The sequence below is a fragment of the Salmo salar genome, chromosome 12, assembly GCF_965601325.2.
Source record: "Salmo salar chromosome 12, fSalSal1, whole genome shotgun sequence".
Taxonomy (NCBI): domain Eukaryota; kingdom Metazoa; phylum Chordata; class Actinopteri; order Salmoniformes; family Salmonidae; genus Salmo; species Salmo salar.
In genome coordinates this window covers 70,728,935-70,751,427 of record NC_138302.1, presented here as the reverse complement: position 1 = coordinate 70,751,427, position 22,493 = coordinate 70,728,935, and the positions used below count along the sequence as shown (strand labels likewise).

Below are 22,493 nucleotides of genomic sequence, written 5' to 3'. Positions count from 1 at the left end.
AGACCAAGTACCCCAACTGGTCCTAGTACCCCTTGTTGGGAACAACTGCTCTAATACCCCAATACCCTAACCCCTCAGCTGCATGTCACTACGGGCTTCACTGGTTAGTATCACATACCTCAAACCCGTATATACACCCATACTGCAATACCCTAATACACCCATACCCCTATACCCTAAATCAATCCACTCAAACACATGTCGTGACAGTCATCACTGTTAAGTACCCTGTACCCCCTTACACCCATACTGCAGTACCCCAATACACGCATACCCTAAATCAAATCCCTCAGCCGCATGTCCCTGCGGGCTTTACTGGTCAGTAGACTACCCCCCTGTACCCAATACCATGATGCCTAAACCATATGGTCATAACCTTACATGCAGTGCCATTTCTACATTTCTCAGATTTTGCTTCTTTTTTTTTTTTATACTGAAAGTTATCAGATTTTCAACCCAAACCTAATATTAGATAAAAGGAACCTGAGTGAACAAATAACAATGACATACTTATTTCATTTATTTCATAAACAAAGTTATGCAACACCCAATGCCCCTGTGTGAAAAAGTAATTGTCCCCTTACACTCAATAACTGGTTGTGCCACATTTAGCTGCAATGACTCCAACCTAACGCTTCCTGTAGTTGTTGATCAGTGTCTCACGACGCTGTGGAGGAATTTTGTCCCACTCTTCCATGCAGAACTGCTTTAACTAGTGACATTTGTGGGTTTTTAATCATGAACTGCTCATTTCAAGTCCTCCCACAACATCTCAATTGGGATTAGGTCTGGAAGTTGACTTGACCATTCCAAAACTTTAAATGTGTTGCTTTTTAGCCATTTTCATGTAGACTTGATTGTGTCTTTTGGATCGTCTTAGTCCTGAGGCAGCAAAGCATCCCCAAACCATCATACGACCACCATGCTTGACTGTTGGTATGAGGTTTCTACTGTGGAATGCAGTGTTTGGTTTTCACCAGGCATAATGGGACCCATGTCATCCAAAAAGTTATACATTTGAATCACCTGTCCATAAAACATTGTCTTGAAAACATTGTCAGAGTCTTGATGATCATCCAGATGCTTCCAGGTGCTTTTTTGGCAAACTTGAGTCAACTTTTTGGACTACACAGGTCCCATTATGCCTGGCGAAAACCAAACACTGAATTCTACACTAACCAACACTCAAGCGTAGTGGTGGTAGTATGATAGTTTGGGGATGCTTTGCTGCCTCAGGACCTGGACGACTTTCCTTAATAGAAGGAACCATGAATTCTGCTCTGTATCAGAGAATTCTACAGGAGAATGTCAGGCCATCTGTCAAAGTCCAGACCTAATCCCAATTGAGATGTTGTGGCAGGACTTGAAATGAGCAGTTCATGCTTGAAAACTTACAAATGTTGCTGATGTACAGCAGTTCTGCATGCAAGAGTGGGCAAAAATGTCTCCACAGTGATGTGAGAGACTGATCAACAACTACATGAAGAATTTGGATGCAGTCATTGCAGCCAAATGTGGCACAAACAGCTATTGAGCGTAAGGGGGCAATTCTTTTCTCACAAAAGGGGAATTGGGTGTTGCATAACTTTATGCTAACTTTAGGCTACCTTGTGTATTTTTCCATACAGTCTGACATTGGCTTTGGAAAGCTGGAGACATACGTGAAACTGGGAAAACTGGGAGAGGTAAGAATGTCTCTATGGTTACGTGCTTTCAGCTGCAGTTTAAGGCACACATCCAGCTGATTTAATAGGTGCAGGATACGGAGAAATTAGAATCGTTGAAACTAAAGGTGTGGGTATTCCCAGTGTGGTTATTCAGTGCATGGGTTTTCACCTTCTATTTAACCCCTGAGATGAGGGGAATTTGTGTATTTCATAAGTGAAAGTAAAATAAAGTTTTGTATAAATGTTAGAATTATGAAATTGTGTTTGCTGAAAAGCAGAAAGACTACATTCCAAACCTATTTCTAAGCAATGTGGTAATTAGCATTGGGGTGGGATTGTCACATGGAACGTGGGGTTGGTTGTCCCTATCAACTCCATTATAACCATATATTAATTGGGGACATTGCCACTGCCAGTATACAATAAATCCCAAGCTCTTTTGTGCTGTTGTTATAAAGACCCCCCTTACCAGTAAACACAAACACCTTTGGCCGACATATCAAAATGTCTAGGGAATATGTAGTGTGGAAAGCGTTTACACATTGGAAAGACGTCGCCGAGACATCAGAAAAGAATGTTGATGCCTGGCCGACGTATAAACAGAATTTAGAATTTAGAATGTAGATATTCTAAATACATCTGAGACGTCTTGCCAATTAGCAAACGATATCTAAATTGCATCTTCCCGATGCATCACATATACATCCGTTGGGCAGAGGAATCTGGGCCATCTGGGTTTGTTGCCTCAGACATTTCTTCTGTCTCACACCCACACAAACCTACTCAAAATGTCATATGTTGTTCTCAAGGCATAAAATGCAGAACTTTGTTTGAAATATTGTTTGAGCAAAGAAAAGCTTGGCTATTTCTAAGACTATGTATGCATTTCCTGTTCCAAAAGGAATAAGCTACTAGCAAACACTGTGACAACCAACTACATACTGGTTGTCACAAGTGGACAGAGTGTGTTTGATTGCTTATAACTCCATGTTGGAATAAGATGAGGATAAAAATGGTCCCCATTTCAACCCAAGACCTTCCTTTCTATAATGTTGAAGAGAGTCTTGTAAGATATACTGGTGCTGAGAACTACACGAGTGTAAAACGTATGACAAGCAACACTGGTCTCCCCTACTGCATACCTAGTTCTACATAGCAATATTAGATTGATTTATAGAACTGGTGTATGTACTCTCACACACGGTGGTTACTTATCTGTTGTCTCAGACTGTACTCATGAATGCTGAGTTACTGTTAGTGCAGAGGAGCAGTCAGACTAAATAGGCTACATCTGTTCTAGTCATGCTCAGTCATTAGGGTCAACAACTGGGCTGCATCTCATTACAGAAAGTTGTCCCCTTCCATCTGTCCTCATTCACTCCCTTTCACAATAGCTGGATAGGTGTAAGCAATCCCTGTGTTTAGTTTCCTTCATATTGCTTACACCTATGCAGTCCTGCCAGATCTGTGAAGGGGTGAACATGGAAGACCGCAGGGTGTGAGCAGTGTTCTGGAATGGCATGCAGTCTAGGTCACCTGAAATCGGGGGGGGGGGGGGGGGGGTTAGTTTACTGTAAAGACATGTCCTAACTGAACTAGTGTCTGGTTGGTCAACCATGACTGCTCATCTACATAACAAGGTGGTCATGTTTAAAATACCTTACATCCTGCCATGAGACAAGCCAGTGTTTCAAAAAAAGAGACAGCAATGACATAAAGCTACCTGGTAGCCAAACAAACCTTTATAAGTTAGGGATAAGGTTATGGGGTAGGGTTAGGGATAAGGTTATGGGGTAGGGTTAGGGATAAGGTTATGGGGTAGGGTTAGGGATAAGGTTATGGGGTAGGGTTAGGGATAAGGTTATGGGGTAGGGTTAGGGATAAGGTTATGGGGTAGGGTTAGGGATAAGGTTATGGGGTAGGGTTAGGGATAAGGTTATGGGGTAAGGTTATGGGGTAGGGTTATGGGGTAGGGTTAGGGATAAGGTTATGGGGTAGGGTTAGTGTTAGGGATAGCTTCTACCCCCAAGCCATAAGACTCCTGAACATCTAGTCAAATGGCTACCCAGACTATTCACATTGCCTGCCCCCCACACCACTGCCATTCTCTGTTGTCATCTATACATAGTCACTTTAATTAACTCTACCTACATGTACATACTACCTCAACTAACCGGTGCTGCCGCACATTGACTCTGTAATGGCACCCCAATGTATATATTGTTATTTTTTACTGCTGCTCTTTAATTACTTGTTACTTTTATCATCTCTTATTCTTATCTGTATTTTTTGAAACCGCACTGTCGGTTAGGGGTTCGTAAGTAAGCATTTCACTGTAAGGTCTACACCTGGTGTATTCGGCGCATGTGACTAATAAAATTTGATTTGATAAGGTTAGAGTTAGGGATAAGGCTATGGGGTAGGGATAAGGTTATGGGGTAGGGTTAGGGCTAAGGTTAGTGTTAGGGATAAAGTTATGGGGTAGGGTTAATGTTATGGGTTAGGGTTAAGGGTTAGGCTCAGTAGTCAGGGTTAGATATTTGGAATGGCCATAAAGTGACGACCATTATATATGCAAAAAAAGTACTGATGTGATTAACTAATTATTCCCGTTTCAATTACTTCCTGTTCCTGTGTAGGGGACATACGCCACGGTTTTTAAGGGGCGGAGCAAACTGACGGAAAACCTGGTGGCGCTGAAAGAGATTAGGTTAGAGCACGAGGAAGGAGCGCCCTGTACAGCTATCAGAGAAGGTAAAAAAACACACAGCACCCTATACAACCATTGTCTCGGAAATGCCAGGCCTAGTGCTACAGCGCTAGGTCTGGGAATTATGTTGGATTTGGAGGACGCTCTTCACACAGACAACTCTCCCAACAAATCAGGAGTGGGTATGCGGCACTTAAAAATAATCCCCTCGGAAACATGACAGAGGCGGACACAATACGGGCGAAGATGGCTAAAACTAACCTAGCTACAGCCACAGTCAGTGGTTGTAAGCTTGTAACACTAATATCATAGCGCATGCAAACGACTCGCTTGCAGAATGCACACATTGAAACTATCCTCGGCGAGCTCCATCTAGCTAGCCGCTGGACACGTTTACGGCAGGGCTCTGGGCTGATTTTCTGGCATCCAACTCATCCCTTCCAATCTGACGGCGGACAAAGTACAGATGTGTATGCTGGAACATTGGTAAATTGTGGGAGGCATCCCGTCCGTCTAGAGAGACTAATACAACCATCAAACCTCTCCTAACCTCTCACCCTCCTCACAAAACACATACTGTACCAACAGGTTTTTTGTCTCAGATTTACTACAGTAGCTTTTCAGAACTCAAGAGTAGAACACTACCACCCAGTGGCGCTAAAATGTCATTCGCATGTCCTCACGCCCCCATGCAGCCAGAGCAGCATCCAACCATTTTCTCTGTGCATCTCTGCAGTGTCTCTACTGAAGAACCTAAAACATGCCAACATTGTCACGCTGCATGACATCATACACACAGAACGCTCCCTCACTCTAGTCTTTGAGTACCTGGTGAGTAGTACACACATCTTTCAAATACTTCATGATCAGTATATTAACCAGTGTTATCTGCTTTTTTTACTTACAAGTTAAAGTTCTGAAAATGTGTGCCTGTGTGTCTCAGGACAGTGATCTGAAACAGTACCTGGACAACTGTGGAAACCTCATGTGCATGAACAATGTCAAGGTTAGTCCACCCTACTGAACACTGTTAATCATCATCAGACAGAGGCGTTATGTCTTCTCTCTCTCTGCCCCCTCTCCTCTCTCTCTGTAGATCTTTATGTTCCAGTTGTTACGTGGTCTGTCCTACTGCCATAAGAGGAAGATCCTTCACAGAGACCTCAAACCTCAGAACCTGCTCATCAATGACAAGGGAGAGCTCAAACTAGCAGACTTCGGTATGACACACACACAGAGATAGTCTCACCATACAGACACACTGACAACCTAGTAACAGATCTCCCTCTATATTATCTAGGGCTGGGCCGATTCCGTCGCGTTACTCTTTAGTATCGTGTCAAGGAAACAAAACACGATTTAACTTCTTTAGAGAAATTGCCCTAATGTTAGAAACAAACATCAGTATGTTGTCATCCAGAGTAATTTATTTATTTTCCAAGCTACTGCACACATTAATTTACCTACAGACGGTTTTTAAAAGGAGCAAAGAGTTTGGTCTGCTTCCTGTTTTCATTCTTGGCATACAAACAAAATATTGCGAAATTGGTATTGTCCCAGCCCTAATATTATCCCTAACCTTTTCAACACACATCCTGCATGTAGATAGAAGACCAGATCAGTAGATAAAATGCTCCCTCTCTGAGATCCAGCTCATGACTGTTTGATTGGTCAGGTCTGGCCCGGGCCAAGTCTGTGCCAACTAAGACCTACTCCAACGAGGTGGTGACTCTATGGTACCGCCCCCCTGAAGTACTGCTGGGTACCACAGAGTACTCTACACCCATCGACATGTGGTGAGTACATACCACACATATGCGAGCACACACACACACACACACACACACACACCTCCATTCTGACTCAGAGACATTTCAACAAACCTACTCAGTGTCACATAGATTAAAACCTCTTAAGGATCGGCCTCTTTTTTTTCAATTTTAGCCTAAATTGACATACCCAAATCTAACTGCCTGTAGCTCAGGCCCTGAAGCAAGGATATACATTTTATTGGTACCATTTAAAAAGGAAACACTTTGCAGTTTGTGGAAATGTGAAAGGAATGTAGGAGAATAACACATTAGATCTGGTAAAAGATAATACAAAGAAAAACAAAACTTTTTTTCTACCATCATCTTTGAAATGCAAGAGAAACACCATAATGTATTATTCCAGCCCAGGTGCAATTTAGATTTTGGCCACTATATGGCAGCAGTGTATGTGCAAAGTTTTAAACTGATCCAATGAACCATTGCATTTCTGTTCAAAATGTTGTATCAAGACTGCCCAAATGTGCCTAATTTGTTTATTAATAACTTCATGTTCAAAACTGTGCAGTCTCGTCAAACAATAGCATGGTATTCTTTCACTGTAATAGCTACTGTAAATTGGACAGTGCAGTTAAATTCTTGTTAATCTAAGTTTACTGCCAATATCAGATATGTCTACGTCCTGGGAAATGTTGTTGTTACTTACAACCTCATGCTAATTGCATTAGCCTACGTTAGCTCAACCGTCCAGCAGGGGACCCACCGATCCTGAAGAAGTTTTAACCTTCATCAACACTACCAGAGTGAAAACCTAAATGAGGGAGAACATGTTTTGATTAGATATGTTTACCACACTATGAATCATCACAGCAATATAGCTAAGCTGTTCCTTCACTTAACTCGTATGTAAGCCACCACTCCTGATGTGAGCAATCACCATGGTGATAATTTCTGCATCACATTCATTAACCTTGAATCTCCAAAGGCTATTATCCAGCAACACATCAATACAGAACCTTTCATAAACTCATTTGCAAAACATTCCTTTCATCAGTGGATGGGTCTCCATCGGAGCAGACACCCTCAGTGATAAACAAAGGGAAGCAGTGTACTCTATGACACCCTGCCTCTTACATAGGCCTGCTTGTGATCCCTACACACAGTCTTTGATGTGTGTGTCTGTGTCTCTGTTCTACCGACGAACCTCTTGCTGTCTGTGTGTGTGTGTGTGTGTATGCAGGGGTGGGGCAGATTAGTGTGTGTGGACATTTTTAAATATACTTATGGGGACCAGAAGTCCCCACAAGAATAGTAAACAAACCAAAAAAAAATACACCAACTGGAGACATTTTGCAAGTCCCCACAAGGAAAAAGGCTATTTCTAAGGGGTTTAGAATTAGTGTTAGGGGTTAAAGGCTATATTTGAGTTAGGTTGAGGGTTAAGGTTAGGAAAATAGGATTTTGAACAGGAGTCAATTGTGTGTCCCCACAAGGTTAGCAAAACAAAACTGTGTGTGTGCATGCTGGCCCCCATGTGATGTAATGTTATGATTCCATAAGTGTGTATATATATATATATATCACACACACACACACACACACACACACACATACGTGCGTGTCTCCAGGGGTTTGTTATTTCCATGGAGACAACCAGAGTCAGAGGGGACCGTTCACACGGTGCCAGAACTCATGGGACTGAGTGTCTTCAATTTATCAAGCAAGATATTGAGCCCCGCACATGTCTCCTTGCTTAATAAAGGGTTATCCTTTGTGCCTACAACTCAGTGCAATGATTTCGATGTTGAGGTAGACATGTTCAAGGTTTTTTAAGGAACATCAGTTTAAGGGAACATTTTTGCTTCCTTAATCGTGATGTTTCTACTGAACCAGTAGGCTGCTCACCTGCACGTTCTCAGACTCCTTTTAGAAGTAAGAGTTATTTTGTACCTCCATCCAATCACAGTCACTCTATTGAGACATATTGCAGACTTGTTGAAAAAGATGTTGTTCATCTCCTTAAGAACAAACAGGAGTCCACATCTTCACATAATTTACCTCAGGATGAAAAACAAGCTTTGCTTGATTTACAATCCGATATGTCAGTCCTTACCCTCCCTGCTGATAAGGGTGGGTCGGTTGTACAATCCGATATGTCAGTCCTTACCCCCCTGCTGATAAGGGTGGGTCGGTTGTACAATCCGATATGTCAGTCCTTACCCCCCTGCTGATAAGGGTGGGTCGGTTGTACAATCCGATACGTCAGTCCTTACCCTCCCTGCTGATAAGGGTGGGTCGGTTGTACAATCCGATATGTCAGTCCTTACCCCCCTGCTGATAAGGGTGGGTCGGTTGTACAATCCGATACGTCAGTCCTTACCCCCCTGCTGATAAGGGTGGGTCGGTTGTACTCATGGAGAGGATTGTTTATATAAATGAGTGTCATAGACAGCTGCTTGATAACACCTTTTACAAGAAACTCAGAAGTGACCCCACTGCCCCATTTCAGAACACGATCTTTACTGTCCTAGATGGGTATTTAAGTTCTGGTCAGATAACAAAAAAATAACTTTTTGGCTATTCAACACTTCAAATTGCTACTTTTTATACTTTGCCGAAATTACACAAGAATGTTACAAAACCTCCAGGGCGCCCTATTGTAGCGAGCATTGATGCAGAAACGGCCCCTTTATCATTTTTTGATTAGACCACTTGCAGAACAGCTCCCCTCCTTGGTAAAGGACACCAGCAGTATGATCTCTATTACTGAATCTCTTGATCCTCTTCCTGAGAATACTTTGTTAGTTACTTTTGATGTTGAGTCGTTACATTAATATTCCACACGAGGGCGGTATTGAAGCTATGGAACATTTTCTTCTGCACCGTGACACCTTCCAGTGCATGCTTTATAACATTGGCTGAAATAGTACTCACACACAACTATTTCATGTTTCTAAATGATTTCTTTATTCAGACGAAGGGTACTGCTATGGGATCCCCCATGGCTCCTAACTATGCTCATTTGTATGTGGGTTACATGGAGAAACAGTCCATTTTCAAACCTCTCAAAAACATTTTCTTGCCTAACATTATTTGGAAATGGTATATTGATGATATTTTTGTTCTATGGAGGGGTGATGCCAAAGAGCTCCAGGCATTCCATGCTTTTCTTAACTCTTGTTCTGAGCATCTGAGATTTACTATGCAATCTGACACACGTCAAATCAGTGTCCTTGATCTTCTAATCTTGTGTGAGGATAATGTTCTATACACTGATCTTTACAGGAAACCTACTGATCATAGCAGTTTGTTGAGGGCTGATTGTTTTTCAAGGGAAGCTGGTGACAACTGTTTGCCCTACAGCCAATTCTGTCGAATCAAAAAAAACTATTTGATTGACAGAAATATGGCTGAGACGCAAAGAAAATTCAAGGAGAGGGGGTAGAAAAATGGTCAGATTAATACTGCCATTGAGAAAATTCAAAACAAACCGAGACATGATCTTTTTCAAGGACAGTCTCGCAAAAAGAAGCATTCTTGCGTTCTAACTACCCGCTATTCAAAGTGCTCTGAACAAATTAAGGGAATTCAAATATTGGCACATTCTAAGATCCGATGACAGTATCGGTAATGTGTTTTCGGACCCTCCCTTGATCGTATTCTCGCGGGGAAGAAATCTCAGAGATCAACTGGTAATCTGATTTACCACCCCAAGATATCCCTGCACAACGTTTACTGGATGGAAACTACAAGTGTAAATAATGGCTGTGCTCAATGCAATGGCACTTATAAATGTAGATCCTTTAAAACACCCCAAACAGGGAAACAGATCCCAATCAAAGGTGTTGTCATGTGCTCCACTAAGGCAGTTATTTATCTTATAACTTGTCCTTGCGATAAAAATGTCAGTAAAACAAAGGGCGAATTAAAAGTACGAATCTCAGAGCACCGTAGCACCATTAGGTGCAAAAACTCGTCTTACCCAGTTGCAGCCCACTTTTCGGAAGAAAACCACTCGATTTCATCCCTACGTTATATCGGCATCGAACATGTCACCCTCCCTAGGAGAGGGGGTGACCTCGACAATTTGTTAAAACGAGAGGCTGCCAGGATCTTTAATTTAAAGACCCTTGCTCCCTTCGGACTCAATGTAGACATTGATCTGAAGACATTCTTGTGATTGTGATTTGCTATTGTAAATGTTTGTAGTCCTATGTGGCATCTATGATCGTATGCAATCCATTCATGTTTTTGGTATGGTATTTTTATATCTGAAGATTAACAAATGACCAGGCCACACCCGGCCATGATTAGACACCACTATATAAAACTAGTGACCCAAAGTGTTTGTCATTATACCCTGATGGCTCGTCTGTCGAATCGTTGGTTATTCAATTACTGCATCTGAGCTCCTAGTGTGTGCGGCTCTCCTTTCATTTTTCAAGGCAGTACCACCATTACCACCTCCCTTCAGGCATTAGTCTCCAAAGATCAATTTGGCTGTGTTCGAGAGCAGCAAATCCATGATGCATCGTGGGTAAATGGTGACTGATTGACTGATCTACAAATAATCCAGAGTATTTATTTATGACGCAAGGTGATTTGTAGATCAGTCAGTCTTGACTCAACTTTAAAGTCGGCTGCAATGTCGAACGTGCCCCTTCACTTTCCATTTAAATCCTGTGCTTTCTGTGTGTTAAAGGGGCGTGGGTTGTATTCTATTTGAGATGGCGACGGGTCGTCCCATGTTCCCCGGCTCCACAGTGAAGGAGGAGCTGCACTTGGTCTTCAGACTCATTGGTAATTATATTTTTTAATTTACACCACAGGGAGCCATCTTGCTGGGGTAAGTCGTGAGGATTCAAATACATACAGACATAGAATATGAAGAATGACCCTCTCCTGTCTCTCTCAGGTACACCAACAGAGGACAGCTGGCCAGGTATCTCCAATAACGATGAGTTCAGATCCTACATGTTCTCCCAGTACAGACCTCAACCACTCATCAACCACGTGCCCAGGTTACACAACCACAATAAGACCACTTACCAACCACTTGCTCATGTAACACAAATCACAACTAAACAAGTACTGTGTTTCTTCTCCAGGCTGGATACTGAAGGGATTGACATGCTTACTGCTCTACTCCTGGTAAGAAACCACACCTACACCAACCTCTAACCACTAGTGTTGTATACCAAACCGCTATTCTGGTTTTAAGTGTGTATCTCTGTGTTATTTCAGTATGACACTAGGACCAGAGTCTCGGCTGAAGCATCTCTAAGACACCCCTACTTCCTCAGCCTGGGAGAGAACATCCACAGCCTCGCAGACAGTAAGACACACACACACACGTATTTGACTTCAGTCATGTGCTGAGGATGATGTATTAAGTGGCAAATTGTTTTGTGCATTATGTGCAAAAAACACCATTGACCAATATTTCTCACCCCCCACCTTAGCCTCCTCAGTGTTTTCCCTCAGAGAGATTCAACTGCAGAAAGACCCAGGCCACCGGAGCTCAGTGTTCCAGCCTCCAGGTAGTCTCAACACATTACTTCCAGAAATCATCACAACAATATGAAATGACTACTGGAAATAAACCATGAAACCATGTTCAGTCATGTCATGTCCGTGTTCTCTTTACCAAACCCAGGTCGGGGAAAGAACAGAAGACAGAGCATATTCTAAAGGATGACCAGCCAGAGGGGTACAGACAGGGAGAGTCTATTCTGAGAAAGCATCAAGGAGGAATCGGATTTGAAGACAAAAACACCCCAATCCCCCATACAAATACAAACTTCGAGGTCATATCCAGAGCCCTATACTACGAATGTAGTTTGAGGAGTTAGCGATGTCACCTCTGAGTTCAACTTGGGATAACTGGTACCACGAAAGTTGGTCACCTTTTAGCCAGGTACATTTCTATGTCAACTAACCCTTCAGATGTAACCTGCTCTGGGCCAGTCTAACTAAAAGACATTTAAGTGTCTGAGCCACGAGTTAAGGACCAATGAAATCAGATCCCCTCCCTCTCTCATATGATTGCATCATCCACTTCATTTGAGGAAGACAACTGATTAAATATTTTATTAATAAAATGTGTATAAAAAAATCCTAATGTTAAAATACCTATCACATTTTGTTAATGAGATATGCATTTGAAACATCACACACAGTAAAAATGTTGTATGACTTTATACAAGTATTTTATTGATGGAGTGGGGAGAAAATGTGCTCATGCATTGATAACCACACCAAAGAAACAAATCAAAATGTCCCTTCTGAAAGTCGATTTGAAATAATATCCCGCTGAATTTTGATTTTGGCACAAATGAAAATGTGGCACTGACTTGCCCATGAACTGATGTTTCAGCATCGTCTCAATGACGAGTTGGGGGTTTGACTAGTCACATGCACGCACAGTTACAACCCTGCTAGGGTTAGCGGCAGGCGGACGAGCAATATCCACCGCTGTAGTACGGCTGAAGCCCGAGCTGGAATGGGAAGCTAACTGAAGCTGGCTAGCTGAGTAGATAGATCTAGCTTGCTTCGTAGTATACCCCTCTGGTCAACCTCAAAGGTCTTTCCTGGTTAAATAAAGGTTAAAGTTAAATGAACAAACACATATCTGATCCCCTCACGCTCCCCACAACAGAGAATGGACACAGACAGGGTTTCTGAGAATGAACTTGCACTACACCTCAAAAGGTTTGGAGCTTAGGTCCCTCACTCCATACAGATCCTATTAAATTACTAAAGGAACTATGTCATAAACCCTCAAAGTTGCAGAATGGGATGATAATGGCAGCTATTTTGGTCAGGGAGAAATCCAAAACAGTCTAATTGGAATGAATGGCAGTAGAGGCATAATCTTGATTTTACTTATGCAACAAAATAAGACGTGGTATATCAGAAATTGGTAAAACATTGTCATATAATTATACCGTTTATAGGGATTTTTTTTTACCAATTCTCTATAAATAGCCTATAGAATGAATATATTATATAAACAGACCATAAATGTCGAAATTATTGATTCCTTCAAAAGCTATGAGTTATTATATGATACAAAATCAGTACTTGTTGCATTTGCAAGTTGTCAGGGTATGGCTGTTGATTGACTGCATTGTTTGTATGGAATGTTGGCATATTGGCTGTTAATTTGACAAAATATTGGAATCATTCCACTTAAAATGGTTATCTAGTTAGATAAACATACTGTGCAGATAATCTTCACATTCATTGTTTTACAAAATATCTTATCACAGCACTGGCTTATCAACTCCCTTGCCAAAATGGCAGACCTTTTATACCGTCATAAGAAGGTTCATGTCCATTCTCTTTGATGCGCAGTCGGGCATCAGCCATAAAATGAATGTTCAAAACAATAGTGACAAAACGTGCAACATGAATATTAGCATTCTACTGTCATGTTAGTAACACACTGGATTCCCACTGCTGATTCTGGGGACTGACCAGGAAATCTCTCCCATTCTCCTACTCAGTACCCTCCCCTCAGCCCCATGCAGACATCCAAGCCAACCAATCACTCTTCATGTTTCACTGACCTCTTCTCTTTTCGCCATTTCCACTTGTCCTTTTCCATTCCTCCTTTCCTTCTGTTCATGGCTACCGTGAATCTGCTAAAAGCGATCTGCCCAGCACTTTCACATCTGATGAAGTAAAGGAGACAAGGAAAAGAAGCCACTTTAGACTAATGAGATGCAGTTCTCTTTACCCCACACTGGAGAAGCCAATACTCTTACAGAGCTACCTTTCCATGTGTCCTTTGCTTTCTCACCCCCAAACTGAAAGAATTGAAGAGGTGAAAGTTATATGGTGGACACTGTCAGTGGTCATGAAGGAAAGAAGGTGAAGCCATGTAAAATCGTTGGGATCCACTGGGAAAGAAGGCGATGTGTGTTACACTTGAAAACTTCCCCTCTCTATTTTAGCAACCCATGAGGCAGAAGTATTATTGTATGTGTTTTGTTGTGGTAAATTAAGATATTTTAAGTACTGTAATGAAAAGAAATATGTATTTTAACAGATGTTTTCATGTTCTTTCTCAGTGAATTTTATGCCAGATGAAACAAGAGAGGACTCTATTAAATGACTGTAGATGATGTCTAAATGTTTTATAAGACACGTATATTTAGATTTTGTATGAAATGTGATATTCAATATTTTATGTGATTTGTTTACTGCGCCATCATTAAAACCAGAAACTGAATGTATTGTGACCGCCAAGAAGCCAAAAGTGATCAAATAAGAAATAACAAATAAATGAATACATTATCACTGTAGTACATTGACTAGCTCTCATTCAGTACTAATACAGTATACAATACAGTCTGAGTGTCTTCCATTATGCTTGAAAAGAAACAGAAAGAGAACATTTTAAGTGTTCAATAGGCCTTGCCACAATTCCCAATCTGTCTTTAATACCACTTTGGGTATCTAATCATCCTTATTTTGTCACTCATGACCCTTTGTATGATATCATGAGAACCGACAGGTGGCGCTACACCACAGAGACCAAATTGACAGGTCTATAGATATATTTAATAGAGATACAGAAAATGTAGTCATCCATACAAATGCATTACACGAAAAATAACGTGTAATCATGACAATTCACATCGCCGTGGAAGATGCCCTAGTCTCCTACACAGCAGCACAGTTAACTGATGGACATCAGTTTCCAGGGGAGGGCACTGCTAGTTCGAAGTCTATCAGCGTGACGTGACTGGAAGGCAAATACAAGTTTATCAACTCTCCTTAACCATATATGCTAGCCATATGCAGGCATCCCAACTTTGCCAGTCCACTTCAAAAGACGTCAAGGGTTGTGTTGTCGGCGCGCGTAAAGTTATCTTAAAACCTTCCTCCCAATGAAACCATAACCTGCTCCAGCGTTCATCACGCAACCAACTAGCAACAACGAGATGATGTTAGTAGATGATCGTGTCTGGGCTCTGTTCAAGGGCCACTGGCAGCACACACTGACTTACTGGAGCGTGTTCTTCAGTTTCGGGCTGTGTATCGCGTTCCTGGGGCCGACCATCCTGGACCTGAGGTGTCAGACTCAGTCCACTCTGCAGGAGATCACCTGGGTCTTCTTCGCCCAACAGTTCTTCCTCATGCTGGGGAGCGCCCTGGGAGGACTCTTCAAGAAGACGTGAGTGAAAGCTGTCTGGTTTTGACTAGATGCTATACAGTTAATGTCATTATTCACTTCTCGTAGCAGGTTAGGATAATTTACATAGGTTCGGAGAATTGGGTTAAGGTTAGGAAAAGGGTTAGGCAAGCCCAGGGTTTCCCAAACTCGGTCCTGGCCCCCCTCCCTGGGTGCACGTTTGGATTGTTGCCCTAACACGACACAACTGATTCAAATAACCAACTCATCATCCAGCTTTGCTTATTTGAATCAGCTGTGTAGTGCTAGGGGGAAAAACACTAATTGCACCCAGTTTCTGATGAACTCCACCAATGGAGTTGAGCAGAGACCAGGCTTTGTAGAATTCAGCTTGGACTACATTCGCCCCAAGTCAATACTTACAATAATTGTATTATGAAACGCTTACCTTGTACCTATGTTTGTCCTCTGTAGTGTTATGATTAGTTTACCGAAATCCATACTTTTTAATAAAATGTTAATCAAATCCAACCAGACTGTATCCTTGTTGCCATCTTAGAGCAACAGCAATGAGCAAACAGTCATTGGTTGTATTTGATTAATGTTTATTTTAAAAGTATATATTTCAGCAAACAAAGGCACGCACACAACTACAGAGGACAAACATAGGTACAAGGTATGCGTTTCATAATTTACATTTTTGGAAGTATTGACCTTGGGCAAATCGATGTAGTTGGAGCTGAATTCCACAAAGCCTGGTCTCTGCTCAACTCCGTTGGACTTTATCAGAAACCTTGTTCACCATGGAGTTGAATTGTCAGCTAGATTTATGCAGGTACAGACTGGGACCAGAAATGGCCCAGCATCTATTACACACCGGCCCTTTCATGTTGAGGCCCCCATTATTAGCCAAATAATAATTTATGCAGGCCCAATAGGCTAAAGGTGGCCGAGCGGATCTGACATTTACCACCAGAACTGCTCTATGACAAAGATGGTCTACTAGCCTCAAACTCAGCTCTGGACCTCGAAGCCAGGTTCACTGCTTTTTGTTTTTCATTGTTCCTCTCTAATCATGAACTGATTTAGACCTGGGACACCAGGTGGGTGCAATTAATTATCAGGTAGAACAGAAAACCAGCAGGCTCTGGACCTCGTACGGAAAGAGTTGAATACCCCTGGTCCTATAATATTGATAAGAAAGTGACCACTCTAACAATGGAAATGAGTCCACAAAGATGGGAGGAGGCGAGATCAGGTGGGTCCATTCTAGCCAATGAGGGCAGATATGCTTGTAACAGGACATAGAGATAGGTAGAGGGCTGATCTTTGTATCTGTGCCATTATAGCTTCTGTGACAGCATGGGCAGCGCTATAACAGACCCTTTGTGTCCGGAAGTAATTTAGCCATTTATTGTAGTCATTGCGCTCTGTAGAGTTGCTATTTTCTTGAGTTTTCACGTGTCAATTAACTTGTGACATTACTGGAATGCTCATTATATAATGATCAAAAATATAAACACAACATGTAAAGTGTTGTTTTCATGAACAGAAATAGGATCCCAAAAAATGTCCATACGCACAAAAAGCTTATTTCTCTCATTTTGTGGACAGATTAGTTTACATCCCTGTTAGTGAGCACCTTGCTAGATCGTCTGATACCAGCCACCCAAACAGCTGATGAAACTGTGGCTTTGCACAACTGAAGAATGTCTGCACAAACAGTCAGAAACTGTCTCGGAAGCTCATCTGCATGCTCGCCATCCTCACCAGGGTCTTAACCTGATTGCAGTTCGGCGTCGTAATCTACTTCAGTGGACAAATGCTCACTTTTGATGGCCACTGGCTCGCTGGAGAAGTGTGCTCTTCACGGATGAATCCCGGTTTCAACTGTACCGGCCAGATGGCAATAGTATGGCATTGTGTGGACAAGTGGTTTGCTGATGTCAACCTTGTGAACAGAGTGCCCCATGGTGGTGGTGGGGTTATGGTATGGGCAGGAAGGCATAAACTATGGACAAGGAACACAATAGCATTTTACTGATGGCAATTTGAATGCACAGAGATACCGTGATGAGATCCTGAAGCCTTTGTCATTCCATTAATCCGCCATCACCTCATGTTTCAGCATGATAATGCACTGCCCCATGTCGAAAGGATCTGTACACAATTCCTGGAAGCTGAAAATGTCCCAGTTTTTCGATGTTATAGTTATTTCAATCAAATGAAAGCATACATGTTTTTTTTAACCAGGAATAATGAGTAGAAAGCCAAGGTCACAGACTGTTTCCGAACTCATTCATTCAGGCTCTCTACAAAGAACTTGTTACAGGCCACGGTCAGCGCAGCAACCAAGATGACAAACTCCTGAAAGTCCACTTCGCCGTCTTTGTTTTCATCCAGATCACTCATGATCTTCTCTACTACCATAGGGTCCTTACTTGCCGCCAGGAAGTCACTCACCTGACATTGAGCATGTTTAGGATGCTCTGGATCGACATGTACGACAGCGTGTTCCAGTTCCTGCCAACATCTTGCAACTTCGCCCAGCCATTGAAGAGAAGTTGGACAACAATCAACAGGCCACAATCAGCAGCCTGATCAACTCTATGCGAAGGAGGATGTGTCACGCTGCATGAGGCAAATGATGGTCACACCAGATTTTGACTGATTTTCTGATCCACCCCCCTTCCTTTTATTAAGGTATCTGTGACCAACACATGCATATGTTACCCTAGTCATGTGAAATCCATAGATTAGGGTCTAATTAATTTATTTCAATTGAGTGATTTCCTTATATGAACTGTAACTCAGTAAATCTTTGAAATTGATTCATGTTGCATTTTATATTTTTGTTAAGTGTATTAATAGTCTGATTTAATCCACAAATATGATAGTCCGTTTAAAAAAAGGTTAAGGCAGCGGTTCCCAAACTAGGGGTCGCGACCCCATGTGGCGTTGCCTGATATAAATCCAGAAAAAAATACAACAAAATATATATTAGAATACCGTCTTTGTATCTCAATCATTGTACTGTGGTTAACCTTAACGTTAAATTCAACCAGAGAGCACCCTTAGATTATGGGTAAAAGCCGCACTTGACCATTACACTTGAATCATTCCCACAGTGAATGGCTAGGCTCGCTACGCTATGAAACCACACACTATTGCAGAACACTTATTTTACCGGCCGGCGGCCACAATTGATATGGTGAAAAAAATGTGTGGGGAGGCACAGAAACTCACATCAATACCTTTGTCAGATAACTGTTAAACAAAGCATTTATGCTATTGCTAGCAATCAAGAGGAAACTCTGACTGAACGACTCAAACTCCCCAGTTTATGCTCTCCAAATGGACGTTAGCTGTGAGGGCCGAGATGCCCATGCAATGACTTTTGTTCGGTATACATGTCAATGCCAACAAGGCCTTGAGCCTGGCTGAGTGTGAATCTCAGTGATGCTCATGAATTGGAAAGTTGAGTATTTTGCTCTCTCACCACCCCAGAATATAACAAATGATTTCCCTCTGACAACTGGAAATATTGTTCCTATACTAATTACGTTTGTTTGAACCAAATGTATCTGTCTGTCCTCGTGACCTTCACAGATCTCCAGTCCAATAGTTCTGCTCCGATACGTTTCCTGAGCTACTGCCACATGACTGGTGTTTAAATACACATACACCTCTATCAGAGCTGAAGAGATAAGAGAAGGGGAGGGGGAGATATGGTGAGAAAAGCACGAGAGATGTGGGGGAGGGAGAGACCTAGAAAAAATAGAGATTTACATTCTGTTTTTAATTGCAGCTTGTTGAACAGAACATTACTACTGAGGCCACTACACAGAGAGTTAGTGGAAAGTTGGCAAGGCGGCGGTGTAGATAAGGCGTCTCCGCTGTACACTAGGTGCATCAGGGGGTCTGATAAACTGTGATAAACCAGGTAAATAAATAGCTCTTACCTAGGTATTGGGTCAAGGTGACATTCCAGCTACAATACGGCCCACGTTAGCAGAGCTGGAAAAACAGCCCCTCATCTACCCCTCCATGGAGTTGCCTCTAGCACCGGGCTAAGGCCAGAGAGGGAGCAAAAGAGGGCTGGGTCCCGTCGCTTCCTGGATGGCAGACCAGATGAGAATGGAAGTGGAGAGAGAGGGTCAGTAAGGGTGCTCAATTAAATCAAACAGAGGGAGCTATAAATTGTAGTTAAATGAAAACAGTTCTTTCCCAAAAGCCACTATTACCCACAAGAGTGCTCTAATATCCTCTCTCCCCCCACCCCTTTCCAGGCTCCGCTGCTCCCTCTCAGCTCTCTTCGTCTCCAGTCTTGTCATCTCCGTGGTGTTTGCCATCATCCCACTTTGCCACCATGTGCTGATGCTGGCTGTTGCCATGGCGATATCTGGCACGGCAATGGGGGTGATTGACACCATCGCCAACCTGCAGCTGGTGAAGCTCTACCAGAAAGACTCAGCCATTTTCCTACAGGTCAGGGAGAGGCAGGAGTAAAGGAGGAGGAAGGGATGGAGGGGAGGAGAAAGTAATGGGGGTCAGGGGTATTTTGATCACAAATTATGCAAAGATGATTCAAAGAACAGGTGGTAATTTTCTCTCCATCTCCCACCATACCCCCCTCCATGTTCCTTTCTTTCTCTCCTATTCCTCCCTGTCTTCTACCCAGGTCCTGCATTTCTTCATAGGGCTGGGAGCGTTGGTCAGTCCCCTGGTAGCAGACCCATTCCTGTCGGAGGGGAGTTGTGTTCTGGGGGGGAACTTGACAGCCAACTCCTCCACTGACCTCCATCACCTCCGCAGCTCCCTGGCAGGTAAGGGGACAACCCCTCTGCACAACGTATCCCACCACTACCACCTCCACACAGAGGGCATCATCACCACCAATGTGTCCTACGCATTCTGGATCATGGCTCTTATCAATGTAAGTGTATGAACACTTTGTTAGCAGTTGGATTGTGGTGTTGTAGCTGTAGGTTGATACTGTAGCTGTAGGTTGATACTGTAGCTGTAGGTTGATACTGTAGCTGTAGGTTGGTGTTGTAGCTGTAGGTTGATACTGTAGCTGTAGGTTGGTGTTGTAGCTGTAGGTTGATACTGTAGCTGTAGGTTGATACTGTAGCTGTAGGTTGATACTGTAGCTGTAGGTTGGTGTTGTAGCTGTAGGTTGATACTGTAGCTGTAGGTTGGTGTTGTAGCTGTAGGTTGATAGGCTGTAGCTGTAGGTTGATACTGTAGCTGTAGGTTGATACTGTAGCTGCAGATTAGCAGTAGCAACTGGTACATTTGAATAGCAAAACAAAAGGGAGATTGTTCTGCAGGACAGGCTTCCTCGATCAGAGAGCGATGGTTCTTTTGCATAGACCGTAACGAGGGAGTCACAGAGAGAGACTTTTATTTTTTACAACTGCATGCGTGTTCTCTCGCTAGCTGCCTGTACCAGTAGCAGTGTATGTGTTGATGTACCGTGAGAGGCTGTTTCCCTGCTCGAACCACAGCCCACGTCTACTGGACAAGGAGAAAAACTCACAGAAGAACCAACAGGACCACAATATCCAGGGTAAGACCACCCCTTACCCAACTCAGGGTAAGTCTCACAATGCTCCCCTCACACCTCCACAAATCCAGTGTTAAGCCCCCCCAACACATTCACGCAACCCAAGGAAAGACCCCCCTCAAATATATACAATGGCTGCCAGGGTAGAATCCCATACAGCCCCATCTCCAAATGTCTCACCAACTAAAACATGGCTAGTGCTGGGCTGGAATAAAAGCCTGCACAACCTGCAGCTCTCCAGGTCTGGGGTTGAAGACCCCTAAACTAAACCTTCCTGTGTTGTCCATCCAGGTCACGGGGGTTTGTTTGGCTGCTGTAACTATGCTGATGTGAAGGATCGCCCTGCCTCCTATTTCCTCCTCTACATTCTGGGTGGAGCCGTGCTCTTCATCACTGACGGCATAATAGTGAGACTGAACCTTGCCCCCCCCCAACACACAGACTGTTAGTGCTAACTATCACCATCAGCCTTCTAACATATAGATTTGTTCTCTTACACAGGGTTCTTACACAGGATTCATTTACACCTACGCAGTGTCTCCTCCCCTCTCTCTGCCTCACAAGACGGCAGGCTGTCTGACCAGTGTGTTCTGGGCATCCGTCACCGTGGGCAGACTGGTGTCTATATATCTGTCATACAGATACACACAACAACGACTAATCTCGGTCAGCCTGGTACGGACACACACTCTAGTGTTTTTGCATACTGTATTAGTAGTGTGTGTGTATTGAAGTGAAACTGCTTTTAAAACAGATGTTATTTGAGAGATGATGAAATATTTGATGGGTGTTTTTAAAAGTCCGGTGGATGGCTTTATTGCACACGCACAGTATACACACACACACAATGCATCCATGCACATGTGAAGAGCGCAAAACGCAATTTGAATTCAAATAGTCATACATATCTGCATCAATGTTATTTTGTGTCATGCGAAATGCATAACAAGCATATAGATGCTTAACAAGTGTATAGATTACAGGTGGTAGATATATTGATCTCCTTACATTATTTAGGGAAAAAGGCATGGACATGATATGACCATGTGAAAATAAATAATTTACTTCCACTGTCCTGCGCTCCCTCCCTCTCTGTGTTTCAGGTGGGGATGATGGCGGTGCAGTGTCTGCTGTTGATCCTGTACTCCAGCCCTGTGTTCCTCTTCATGGGGACATGTGTGTTAGGCCTTTTCATCAGCAGTGTGTTCCCCTGCATGGTGGCCCTCACAGAAGACATGGTCAACTATAAAGGTATGTGTGCACACACACACAGTAAGAATGCTTGCATTTTAAATGTTAAAGGGTAAAGTGTCCTCTCCCTATCTTAGGGTGTGCCACTACGGTCCTGGTGACCAGTGCTGGTACAGGAGAGATGGTGCTGCAGCTTCTCACGGGACAGGTAAGAAACTCAGGGGGGGTTACTGCTCTGAATAGGCTAGCCTGTGTTGTCTAGGTGTAATGTGTCTTTCTCTCTTCAGTTGATCCACAGTAAAGGCAGTTATAGTTTCATGTTGGTTGGTATGATATCATCCTGCATCGGATTCACAGTATTCCTGGGCCTACTCTATATCCAGCATCAACACAGGAGCTCCCAAGCAGGTACACACTCACACATACACCAACAGGTTGTGATGAA

General features: G+C 42.9%; 2 protein-coding genes across 3 annotated transcripts in view; both read left to right on the top strand.

Annotated features, from left to right (window-relative positions):
* Positions 1–14,455, top strand: part of LOC106565629 (cyclin-dependent kinase 18) — a 62,312-nt gene extending 47,857 nt beyond the window's left edge. For both annotated transcript variants that reach the window (XM_014132944.3, XM_014132942.3), the window contains 12 exons: positions 1,629–1,685; positions 4,307–4,421; positions 5,114–5,208; positions 5,321–5,383; positions 5,474–5,597; positions 6,053–6,173; positions 10,849–10,946; positions 11,062–11,167; positions 11,255–11,297; positions 11,391–11,481; positions 11,609–11,686; positions 11,803–14,455. In XM_014132944.3, the coding sequence (XP_013988419.1) occupies positions 1,629–1,685; positions 4,307–4,421; positions 5,114–5,208; positions 5,321–5,383; positions 5,474–5,597; positions 6,053–6,173; positions 10,849–10,946; positions 11,062–11,167; positions 11,255–11,297; positions 11,391–11,481; positions 11,609–11,686; positions 11,803–11,837 (1,026 nt within the window). In that variant the 3' untranslated portion in view covers positions 11,838–14,455. The remainder of the gene's footprint in view (positions 1–1,628; positions 1,686–4,306; positions 4,422–5,113; positions 5,209–5,320; positions 5,384–5,473; positions 5,598–6,052; positions 6,174–10,848; positions 10,947–11,061; positions 11,168–11,254; positions 11,298–11,390; positions 11,482–11,608; positions 11,687–11,802) is intronic.
* A 480-nt stretch (positions 14,456–14,935) lies between these two features.
* LOC106565628 (solute carrier family 60 member 1) overlaps positions 14,936–22,493 on the top strand; it is an 8,597-nt gene continuing 1,039 nt past the window's right edge. Inside the window, exons 1-9 of the mRNA XM_014132940.3 lie at positions 14,936–15,330; positions 19,578–19,776; positions 19,970–20,224; positions 20,731–20,860; positions 21,149–21,264; positions 21,359–21,532; positions 21,961–22,108; positions 22,186–22,256; positions 22,336–22,456. Of these exons, the coding sequence (XP_013988415.1) occupies positions 15,098–15,330; positions 19,578–19,776; positions 19,970–20,224; positions 20,731–20,860; positions 21,149–21,264; positions 21,359–21,532; positions 21,961–22,108; positions 22,186–22,256; positions 22,336–22,456 (1,447 nt within the window). The 5' untranslated portion in view covers positions 14,936–15,097. The remainder of the gene's footprint in view (positions 15,331–19,577; positions 19,777–19,969; positions 20,225–20,730; positions 20,861–21,148; positions 21,265–21,358; positions 21,533–21,960; positions 22,109–22,185; positions 22,257–22,335; positions 22,457–22,493) is intronic.